The sequence below is a fragment of the Heptranchias perlo genome, chromosome 6 (assembly GCF_035084215.1).
Source record: "Heptranchias perlo isolate sHepPer1 chromosome 6, sHepPer1.hap1, whole genome shotgun sequence".
In the NCBI taxonomy this organism is placed as follows: domain Eukaryota; kingdom Metazoa; phylum Chordata; class Chondrichthyes; order Hexanchiformes; family Hexanchidae; genus Heptranchias; species Heptranchias perlo.
Genome location: NC_090330.1, coordinates 58,521,302 through 58,533,467, shown reverse-complemented (window position 1 = coordinate 58,533,467; position 12,166 = coordinate 58,521,302). Strand labels below are relative to the sequence as shown.

At 43.7% G+C, this 12,166-nt stretch overlaps 1 protein-coding gene across 5 annotated transcripts in view; it reads left to right on the top strand.

The window, feature by feature from the left end:
* The window catches only part of mre11a (MRE11 homolog A, double strand break repair nuclease), a 66,305-nt gene that overhangs the window by 4,604 nt on the left and 49,535 nt on the right, over positions 1-12,166 (top strand). For all 5 annotated transcript variants that reach the window (XM_067986352.1, XM_067986353.1, XM_067986355.1 and 2 more), the window contains exons 4-5: positions 3,250-3,410; positions 4,821-4,908. In XM_067986352.1, coding sequence (XP_067842453.1) covers positions 3,250-3,410; positions 4,821-4,908 — 249 coding nt within the window. The remainder of the gene's footprint in view (positions 1-3,249; positions 3,411-4,820; positions 4,909-12,166) is intronic.

Genomic DNA, 12,166 nt, shown 5'->3' with positions numbered 1-12,166 from the left:
TGTGCTTCCTGCTCAAGTAGGACGAGACATTCGTCCAGCCTCGGTACTCACCTGCAAGCAGCGATCCAAATCAGCATTGACATGAGGATTCAAGGATAGTCACACTTTTCACCAGCAGGGGGAGCCCCAATGTCTTAAAGGCAGGCTGTTTTGACAGCCTGCCAAAATCTCTTAAAAATAACAGTCTGCTGACTGCACGGATTCTGAATGGAGATCAGACATCGCACACATAAAACACAGTTGAAGGTCCCGTCCCTATGTTTACAAACTGTTGAGTTATGTTAAAATATTGAGTAAAGGTTGCGCACGACTAAATCCCACATCCTCCAATCTGCATGCCAGATCTCACCAATCTGCCTGTCCGTGTTGGTACCAGGCCTGCAACAGTGCATGCACCAAGGTACTCTGCTGATCCACTAGAGGCCTTGCTGCAAGAGGTGGACAGAAGGAGGGGCATCCCACATCTGCGAGGGGTGGGGGGGGGCCACGAGGCCCTCCAGACATATGCTCAAAAGGCAGTAGGGGACAAAGTCAATGTCAGGCGCAAAGCACCACGAACATGGATGCAGTGCAGGAAGAAATTCAATGCTGTGACATGACTGGTCAAGGTGAGTGATGTCAAGTGGCATCTCCTACTAACTGCACCACGAGCCGCATCCACTGCTCCACGCACTACACACCCCATCACCCACCTACCAACAAACTCTTTCAATCAGTACTCAACTCTTCCAATCAGATGCTTCCTCTCAGCCTTACACATTACCACTGTTGCAAGTTGCACACCCACATCTCACAAGTCATACACACTGGCAACTATTCAACCATGACAGGCACATCACCCAGACACATGACCTGCTTTCTTGCAGGAGAAGGTGGCGCATAACAGGAAGCAGCAAGTGGCAGTGGCATTTAGTCCCCCCGAGCCTGTTCCGCCATTCAATAAGATCATGGCTGATCTTTGACCTAACTCCATATACTTGCCGTAGCCCCATATTCCTTAATACCCTTGGTTCACAGAAATCTATCAATCTCAGTTTAAAATTCACAATTGAGCTAGCATCAACTGCTGTCTGCAGAAGAGCATTCCAAAGTTCTCCCACCCTTTGCGTGTAGATGTGTTTCCTAACATTGCTTCTGCACGTACTGGCTCTAAATGTTAGACTATGTCCCCTCGTCCTGGTATTCAAGTATAGGAGACCTCCAAAAAAAAAGTTACAAATGCATTGGCAGCCAGAAGCAATAACCCAGCAACTAACCTGTAAATCCTGCATTTTCCCTTTAAATAGCGCTGGTGGGGATGTTCAGATATTCGTGATTAAGACTGTGCATTGAATGGAGCGTTAGACACAATTTTGGAACTTATCACTTTAAATCAGTGTTGCACACTGATCGAATGCATATTCTCCTTACTTTACGTGCTGCCGGCATTCGTTAAGCATGCGCTAATCCCTTTACCAAGATGGTGTCCGGCGCACGTCACGCTAGAAGGCCCAATTTCTAGCCCATCAAGTCTGGAGGTGACGAAGGTTTTAGCAGTGAATGAGCCGATGTAGGGATAGAGGTGAGCAATTTTACAGAGGATTAAAGATGCTACATAAATGCAAGTTTACATTGACAGTTTGCATTATAAATATGGATGTGGGAATTTATAATTGAAAAAGTTGGCAGGAAGTGCATACAGATTTAAGATTGGTCGTTTAACATACCAGTGATGTGTATGTCACAGAATTGAATGTAAATCATATTTTATTTAATTTCTTTAAAATTGTGCCATAGATTTTATATTGCAAGTTGGTCTTTGACAAAGCTTATGGACACCCGCCCTGATCATCTCCTTTGGCATGTTGTCTATTTTCTTCATTACTTTGTGAAGCACCTTGAGACCTTTTAATCTGTGTTCAAGATGCTATATAAATGTAAGATGTTATTGCTAAATACTGGTGACCTTAATCACTGGTCCATAAATTAAAATGATGTGTTGCATTTGTTGAAATAAAATATTTTTTCATATATTTTGCTACAACCAAGATATGCCACACTTGTTAATTTGTTTATAAATTGGATGATTGGGCTATTGACATGATCCTCTGATGTTGGCCCCACTGCTCCTGAATGTACTGTACCCATGTGAATCTTATGATACTGGTTTATATTAATTATGAAGCAATAGAAGTAACTTTTTTATGACATTCGTGCTCAATTGCTTGGGTGTAACAAACTTGAAAAAAGGTCACAATTGGATTAATGTAACAAAAAGCTATTTTATTCTTTTCATCGTGCACCATACCATCTGAGAGAGTAGTTGGCTTGGCTTTACCAGTGCTGCTCTGAAATTGGCTGCTCAAAGCAGTGTAGATAACTTTGTCAGAAGATCCCTTTGTCTGGGAAGCTATTGAGCTCTGCTTGGCTATGGCTACAAGAGCAGGTCAGAGGCTGGGTATTCTGCGGCAAGTGACTCACCACCTGACTCCCCAAAACCTTTCCACCATCTACAAGGCACAAGTCAGGAGTGTGATGGAATACTCTCCACTTGCCTGGACGAGTGCAGCTCCAACAACACTCAAGAAGCTCGACATCATCCAGGACAAAGTAACCCACTTGATTGGCACACCATCCACCACCATAAACATTCACTCCCTTCACCACTGGCGCACTGGCTGCAGTGTGTACCATCCACAGGATGCACTGCAGCAACTCGCCAAGGCTTCTTCGACAGCACTTCCCAAACCCACGACCTCTACCACCTAGAAAGACAAGAGCAGCAGGTACATGGGAACAACACCACCTGCATGTTCCCCTCCAAGTCACACACCATCCTGACTTGGAAATATATCGCCATTCCTTCATCGTCGCTGGGTCAAAATCCTGGAACTCCCTTCCTAACAGCACTGTGGGAGAACCTTCACCACACGGACTGCAGCGGATTAAGAAGGCGGCTCACCACCACCTTCTCAAGGCAATAGGGATGGGCAATAAATGCTGGCCTCGCCAGCGACGCCCACATCCCATGAACGAATTTTAAAAAAAAATGCAATGAGAACTTTCAAGATCACAGCACTCTTGGGAATTCATACGCAAAGTGATGTCCTGCTGCAACCTATTGTGCCTCTATTTCATTTAATTAGCCTAAAGTTTAGTCGAGGTTATACTTATTTGTAGCTAAAGTGAAATTTACGTCTGACTTATTATTTTGCATCAGCCAAAATATGGAAAAAAATTTATTTTGCTCCATCTCTGTCCACCTCCTAGGTTGATTTTATATTGTTGGGTGGCGATCTCTTTCATGACAACAAACCCTCCCGTAAAACATTGCATACCTGTATGGAGTTATTGAGAAGATACTGTATGGGTGATAATCCAATACAGTTTGAAATCTTAAGTGACCAGTCGGTGAATTTTGGTTTTAGCAAGTAAGTACTTTTTAATATATTTGAAGTTATTGTCATTTATTTACTTCAGTTTTCCTAACTTTTAAAATAATTAAAGTAAAACTCTTGCCAAAAGAGTTATCACTCAAAGAATCTCATAGTCAAAAAGACTTAGAAATCTAAGTGTCCTTGTCATTTATTGAGCTTTTTGAATTTTGCATTGTAATTTTGTTACATAAATTGAAGCACAAACTAGTGGATTGGGCAGCTTTAAATTCAATATGTGATCTCTGAATAATGAAAGCCATGTGCGACTATGTCCTCTGTTCACTTTTTGTAGGTGAATCCTAAATGCATACAGCCCCACAAAGGCCATACAGCCTACTTCTGCTCCTATTTCTTAAATATGTATGATTTTGTTACAAACAGCTAACAGACGCTGGTTAAAATACACACAAATGTATGGCATGAAACATATGATCTACAAAAGTGGTTCTTGCTCATAGTAGTATGACACTTCCTTTTTGCACACTCCTAGTTTGTCTATCAGAGTTGAGTATACTGAGCTTTAAAATCTGGATGGTTGAATTGTAGTGTTGGAACTTTGCCCTTGTGAGTATTTACTGTTACATTTTGATATGCCTCATTCTGCCTACTCTGGTTTTGCACTATTTTGCTTCATAGCTGCTCACCTCTCTCGCCAGTAATTTTAGTTCCGCATCCCAAACAAAGAACTCATTTACATTTTTACAAAGCGTGCATATAAGTTCCTTCAATGTGAAATAAAAGAACAGCTACTGGATCTGTTACCTCCCTAACTCAAACACAATCAACTTTCTGCTTTTATTTTGTCAGAGTATAGTCTGCTTCTCCTTTTCCTGCAAGTGAATTTAAACCATGGCCAGGATTTCTTAATTTGAATCCTGTTTTTCTCCCAGGGTCACACATCACCTGCCTCCTAGAAGGCAGGTTTTGACCTGTCCTTACACTCTAGTGACAGTAGCAGAGGTCTATGTGACAGCAGCTCAGGAATGACTCTCCTGATTTTTTTTCTTCAATGGCTCCCTACAGTATTGCAAATGAGGTCAGCATCTCGGCTGTGTAGGAGATGGCATTTGCTTTTCCCCACTGCTGCAGCACCAACACGCAGTGTCTTGTGGCACCATTCATGAGACAATTCTTAACCAAGGTACTTGCTAAATACGAGTTAATCATTGCATTTATTTATTAAATGCGGTAGTGCATGATGGTGTGCTACACTAAGGTAGGTTATAGAGAACATTGAATTATGGATTTGATACTGTACTAGGTTTTAATGTAGACAATTTGAAATTGACTTAAGGTTCCAGGATCAATTTCCTATCTATGCTGAATTAGCTGATCTTACCTTTTTTTTAAAAAAAGATGCAACTTTGTATTTCTCAACTATTGGTTATCATATCTTTTTTTTAGATTTCCCTGGGTAAACTATCAAGATGGAAATTTAAACATCTCTATTCCTGTTTTCAGTGTTCATGGTAACCATGATGACCCTACAGGGGTAAGATTTTTGTTTTTAATTATTTTACACATTGAAGTTGTAATGTTTGATCACATACTGGTAAGTGTACTTACCCACGTACCAAATTTAATACAATAGGTAAGTACTTGCAGAACCTGTTGTTTCCATAGGTGGGCTAAATCTCCCATACATTGGGATATCCAGTGAAAAGGGAGAAGAACTAGTCCTCCATCAGTTGCGAATTGCAATTAGGGGGCATTTAAGCTTGGTTATTAGATTGAGGAAAACCAATGTCACAGCCCAGAGGCTGTAACCAATATTGCAAGGAGGTATATAAATTAAAAGATTGATGGCCTCCTCACACCTCAAAGTATTGGGGGCACTAGACATGAGAGGAGATAGCTGAAAGCAGGTAACACGAGTTAGCCACCACAATCCCACATAACAAAATTGTGAGTAAACCACACCTTTTGTTTTTGTATCTTGCGTTAGCGTGCACTAGTCTTCCAGGCTGCTTTAGTGTTTCAGGAGCTACTTCCTCATTTCACTGCCTCCCTCCTGTACTTAGGCGCATTCTGGATTCTGCTCTTTATCTTCCATGATTCAGCCTCTTCAGATAGCAAAATTCTGCAGTGTGCAGCATTCAGTGATGATCCTGGAGACCCCGCATGGGCTGTTCTGTAATGTGCCCCCTGAATTGTCCAGATAAGTGCAGTGTTGTTTCAAGATGCCAATAGAATGTTCACTAATGATCCTGGTGGTTACATACAACTTGTATGGGTGCTCAAGTTCTGTCTGTGGCAGCTGCAAAGGTGTCATTAGTCAGGGCTGGCGACAGTAGCCTTGGTCTGAAAGGAACTAGCCTTCCATTCTACCTTCTCCAGGATAAAAGCTAATACAGATGATTGGAGAAAAATACATGTGTTGCGGGAGCTGTAAGGAACTTGCTATTGTCGTGCTTGTTTATGTTCTGGTGGTCAAAGCCCAGCTGGACATTGAGAGAGTAGCAGTGCTTTCTGTTCAAAAAGGTCACAATCTTATGCACTCATAGAAAGCTAGCAGTACGATAACTGCTGCTGCTTCTCAGTGATGATTGTTATGAAGATGTTGACTCCTGTAGTTTGGGGGTCTTTTTAAATCACCTTGCCCTAGATTATTTTAGTTCTCTTTAATCAGTCTCATGACTGAGTTCTAACTCCCCTTATCTTCCAGTCTCAACTCTTGCCTTGAGGTCTAGGTAAGCTTTTGGTAACGTGTTGAGATAACTGAACAGCAAACATTGCTTGATAATTACTTTTAGGTACTGTGCTATCTTACGCCCCTATAAGATGTAACTTCAGTCTTTGAAAATGATAAAGCAACACATCAGATCTTGTTTTAAATTTGAAATAGCAAACAAATTTATTATTCAATGAACAAGCAAATAATCTAACAATATGTATCTCATTATATGTAGTCTTTTATCTATCTTCAAATTGATAAAAGATTGCAACTCTTAAGAACTAAACTGTTACTCTGTTACTGACTTTTAAGTACACTGTGTTTCTCCTTTGAAGAATTTCAAACATGATGGGAGTTTTAAACCCCCTTCGATGGGCGGGAGAGGGTTGGGGGGGGGGTGGAGGTGGGGTTTAAATCGTCAATTTCGCAAAACCCACCGCAAATGCACCTGATTTTGTTTTGACCGTGGCGGATGTCAGGCCGTCTGAGTAACCCAATCTGCAGAAGTGGATCCGTAATTATAATGTTGCTCATTCCTGGAGATTTTGGCACTGATTTGAAATTAATGCCCCCTGCACAGGTTTCTCAGGGGTTCGGGAAACTCGGCAGTAAAACGGAGGCGAGTCTGAGCAGTGTTTCATGGGGATGGTCAAAGGTCAGGTGTCCCCATATGAATAAAGGCTTAGTGCTTACAGCTGCCTTCTCTGTTCCCTTTGGGAAATGGTTTGGTGAGAGTACTTGTTGTGAGAGACATATTTGTACAATTTTTAAGAACATAAGGAGTAGGAGTAAGCCATACAGCCCCTCAAGCCTACTCCGCCATTCATTAAGACCATGGCTGATCTTCGACCTCCGCTCCACTTTCACTCCTGATCCCCATATCCCTTAATTCCCTTAGAGTCAAAAAATCTATCGATCTCAGTCTTGAATATACTCAACAACTGAGCATCCACAGCTCTCTGGGGCAGAGAATTCCAAATATTCATGACCCTCTGAGTGAAGAAATTCCTCCTCATCTCAGTCCTAAACATCTGATACCCTTATCCTGAGATTATGTGCCCTAGTTCTAGACTCTACAACCAGGGGGGAACATCCTCTCAGCATCTACCCTGTTAAGCCCTCATAGAATCTTATATGTTTCAATGAGATCACCTCTCATTCTTCTAAACTCCAGAGAGCATAGGCCCATTCTACTCAATCTTTCCTCATAGGACAACCTTCTTATCCCAGGAATCAATCTAGTGAACCTTTGTTACATGCATCTAAGGCAAGTATATTTTTCCTTAGATAAAGAGACCAAAACTGTACACAGTACTCCAGGTGTGGTCTCACCAAAGCCCTGAACAATTGCAGTAAGACTTCCTTACTCTTGTACTCCAACCCCCTTACAATAAAGGCTAACATACCATTTACCTTCCTAATTGCCTGCATGTTAACTTTCTGTGCTTCGTGTACAAGGACACCCAAATCCCTCTGAACACCAACATTTAATAGTTTCTCACCATTGAAAAAAATTCTGTTTTTTTATTCTTCCTACCAAAGTGAATAACCTCATATTTCTCCACATTAAACTCCATCTGTCATCACCTTGCCCACTCATTAACCTGTCTATATATCCCTTTGCAGCCTCTTTGTGTCCTCCTCACAGCTTACTTTCCCACCTAGCTTTGTATAGTCATCAAACTTGGATACATTACACTCTGTTCCTTCATTCTAAGTCATTAATATAGATTGTAAATAGCTGTTGGAGATATTGACAGACTTCATCAGGATGGGTGGCGCCATGGCTGCGTTTGATTGGACTTCAGATGAGGAAGACCATCAGCATTCACAGCAGTAAGGGTATGTTGTGGAGGGAGCTGCAGGTGGACAACAGAGGGGTCGAGTTCGCAGGGAGCATTACCCACATAACAGAGTGTAGAGATAGAGGCTCAGCTTCCTTGACTTCTTGGAAGAGCAGTGCATCTGAAGGCTGAGATTGTCACTCCCTCAATTTTTTTTGCCTCTGGTTCCTTCCAGGGAGCTACCGGAGACATAGCTAGGGTCTTTCAGTCAGTTGCACATAAATGCTTACAGCAGGTGTTTGAATAACTTGATTGAATTGTTTGAGGGGTCAACAAGGAGGGTCGATGGGGGTAATGTGTTTGATGTAGTCTACATGGATTTTAGCAAGGCTTTTGACAAAGTCCCATGTGGCAGACTGGTCAGAAAAGTAAAAGCCCATGGGATCCAAGGGAAAGTGGCAAGTTGAATCCAGAATTGGCTCCGTGCAGGAAGCAATGGGTGATGGTCGACGGGTGCTTTTGTAACTGGAAGGCAATTTCCAGTGGGGTTCTGCAGGGCTCAGTGCTAGGTCTCTTGCTTTTTGTGGTATATATTAATGATTTAGACTTAAATGTAGGGGGCATGATTAAGAAGTTTGCAGATGATACAAAAATTGGCTGTGTGGTTGATAGTGAGGAGGAAAGCAATAGACTGTAGGAAGATATCAATGGACTGGTCAGGTGGGCAGAAAAGTGGCAAATGGAATTCAATGTGGAGAAATGTGAGGTAATGCATTTGGAGAGGGCAAACAAGGCAAGGGAATACACAATAAATGGTAGGATACTGAGAAGTGTAGAGGAACAGAGGGAGCTTGGAGTGCATGTCCACAGATCCCTGAAGGTAGCAGGACAGGTAGATAAGATGGTTAAGAGGCATACGGGATACTTTTCTTTATTAGCCAAGGCATAGATTATAAGAGCAGGGAGATGTATAAAACACTAGTTAGGCCACAGCTAGAGTACTGCGTACAGTTCTGGTCACCACATTACAGGAAAGATGTGATTGCACTAGAGAGTACAGAGGAGATTTACGGGGATGTTGCCAGGACTGTAGAATTTTAGCTATGAGGAAAGATTGGATAGGCTGGGGTTGTTTTCTTTGGAACAGAGGAGGCTGAGGGGAGATTTAATTGAGGTGTATAAAATTATGAGGGGCCTAGATAGAGTGGATAGGAAGGATGTATTTCCCTTTAGAGAGGTCAATAACCAGGGGGTATAGATTTAAAGTAAGGATTAGAGGGGAGCTGAGGAAAAATTGTTTCACCCAGAGAGTGGTTGGGGGTCTGGAACTTGGGGCCTGGAAGGGTGGTAGAGGCAGAAACCCTCATCGCATTTAAAAGGTGCTTAGATATGCACCTGAAGTGCCGCAACCTACAAGGCTACGGAGCAAGAGCTGGAAAGTGGGATTAGGCTGGAAGGCTCTCTTTCGACCGGCGCAGACATGATGGGCTGAATGGCCTCCTTCTGTGCTGTAAATTTCTATAATTCTAAGTGACTTATGGATTGTTTGCCAGGACTGGAAGGTATGTAAACGTCCCCAGTGATGACAGTTTCCAGAATGAGCGGGCATTCGGATTCATGTCTCTTGCTGGCTTCCCTCAGGATGCCATCGACTGCACACGTGGCAATCCAAGCACCACCAGATCAACCAGGAGCATTTATCAACCACAAGGGATTTCATTCCATCAATGTGCAGCTGTTGTGCAACCACAAGAAAAGGTCCATGCAGGTCGGCGCCAGATTCCCTGGGAGCTGTCATGATGCTTTCATACTGCAGCAGTTCAACATCCCCGACCTGTTCATACCTGGAACCACCCTTAAGGGGTGGCTGCTAGACAATAAAGGATACCCCTTTCAAATCTGGCTGCTGACACCTCCTGAGGAACCCCAGCAATGAACCCCAAGAGTGCTACAACGCCAGCCATTTGACACCCACATGTATCATTGAGCAAGCCATTGACATGCTCAAGATGCACCAGGTGCCTGGACAGGTCTGGAGGTGCCCTTCAGTACTCGCCAGCGAGGGTATTTAGGATAATTGTGGTGTGCTACGTTCTGCACAACATAGAGCAGCAGCAAGGACTACAGATGGAGGAGGAACAAGGCGTTCAGCACTCTTCATCTGATGAGGATGAAGATGGGGCCCCCAATTTCAGACCAGCCACTCAGTGCTGCTCAGGATGCGAGAGAAGGCCTAATAGCTCGAAGGTTCAGTTAGTCACTCACACTGGACCATAATAAGTATTACCCCATATCCCCACCCCCCACCTCAACTGACAAAGCAGTCCTGTAAGCAATCATCCACCTGTTGCACATGCACCGATTGGTCTTAATCAATTCATGTCTTCACATTCATCACCAAGCAACTGAAAACCAGAGTTGGCACTCAGCATGCTAGAGTGGTGAACATGGGAAAGTGGTGCAAATTTATAAATTTTCTGTAAATAAATAAATGAAAGTTAATAACACATTTTTATAAACACCTATGTACATACCCTTGATGAACTACAAAGCTTTTCTTTTCCCTACCATTCTTACGTGGTGCAATCCCTGTGGCTTCAGCCGAGGTAGTGGGAGGCTGCTCTGATCCCTGCTCTGACTTCTGAGATATGCTCGTGAGGGCCCCGCCAAAGACTGCTCTACCTGCACATGTGCAGGGGCAGACTCAGCCATAGAGAGAGGAGGCAGACTATCGGGTACTGGTTGAAGCGGTGGGCAACGGGTGAGACGTTGGGAGCGTTTTGAGTGGAGTTCCCGCTTCCATGTCCCTTTTCGCCCTTTCTGGGCCAGTGGCACTTCACTCCTACCTCTCTGCGGGAGAGCAGCTTGAAGCAGATCAGTGACGCCTTGTAAAGTCACAGCTACGGTATCTGCAGATGGCAAAAATGTTGGCATCCATAGTTTACCAGCTGCAGTCAGGGCTTGCAGGGACAGATTAGAGTGCCCCAATTCAAGTTCCACAGAGGAAGCCACTCTATCCATGGAAGATATTCTTGCAGTGGCCTGCAACATCAACCCATAAATGCTTGATCTGGACTCCTTCATTCTCTGTGCTATTGTGGACAGTGTGCGTAGCATGACTGCCAGTACCTCGCATATTTGCTGTTAACCCTCTATGATTCTCCTTTTCATTGATGGTCCCCCGGGTTCACCATCTCTGTCCAGCTGAGCAGACCTTGGAGAGGAATGCGCCCTCTGACACAGTCTTCACAGCTGTTCTTGCCACCACTCTGCTCTTGATCACTTGTGAACTGTGATTTACCTGGTGAGATCCCACCTAACTGTCTAAGAGGACCCACCGAAGTGCTCGTGTCTGCGCTGGTGCCTGGTTCGCATGTGTCCTGTGACAGTGCACCCACAGAAGGAATCAGCTCCTCTGAGGAAACGTCGTCCAGAAGGGACTTGGGCTGCTGTTTTTCACGTGATGGCCCTGGAAGAAAGAGATGGACGTATTTAGTAATGGAAATGTACAAATATTGAAATTCAGCATGATGTCAACTCGACAATCTGTGGTGGACATCTCTGGTCCTCTCCCTCTCCTTTTTATTTTGGGCTCTCTTCTCCTGCAGGGGAACACGACACACCTATGAATGTCTGTAAGGCATATGTGCAGCTGATGAAAGCAGTGTATTTGGTGAGGGTGACTATCTGGCAGATGCCTCACGAATGCAGTTGAGAATGTGTGCTGAGAATCTGGTGAGCTGACTGAAGTGGGATCACATTGCATAAGGATTGGGGTGAGTGGCATTGGTGGTTGGAGAAAGGGGGGCATGAGGAAGTGCATAGAAAGGGCAAAATGGGTGCTGCTGAAATTTAAATGGCTGTGAGGAGTGATGAGATAGATTATGTTTGATAAGACTGGGGGGGGGGGGGGGGGGGGGGGGGGAGAGACGGTGGGGTGCACTACAGGATGTAGGTGAACCTGCAACTGTGCTCACCTTTCCTTACCTGGTTAGGTCATAAAATCAATTCCTCCACTAGATCCAGGTATGGGGCACAACACTCCTGCTGCTGACCTCCTCAGCCACCTCTAACCACACCTTCTTGTAAACAATTTTACAACACCAAGTTATAGTCCAGCAATTTTATTTTAAATTCACAAGCTTTTAAAATAAAATTGCTGGACTATAACTTGGTGTTGTAAAATTGTTTACAATTGTCAACCCCAGTCCATCACCGGCATCTCCACATCACACCTTCTTGGTCATAGCAGCAGCTTTTCATCTTGCCATTCCTTGGCAACAGTACCTCCT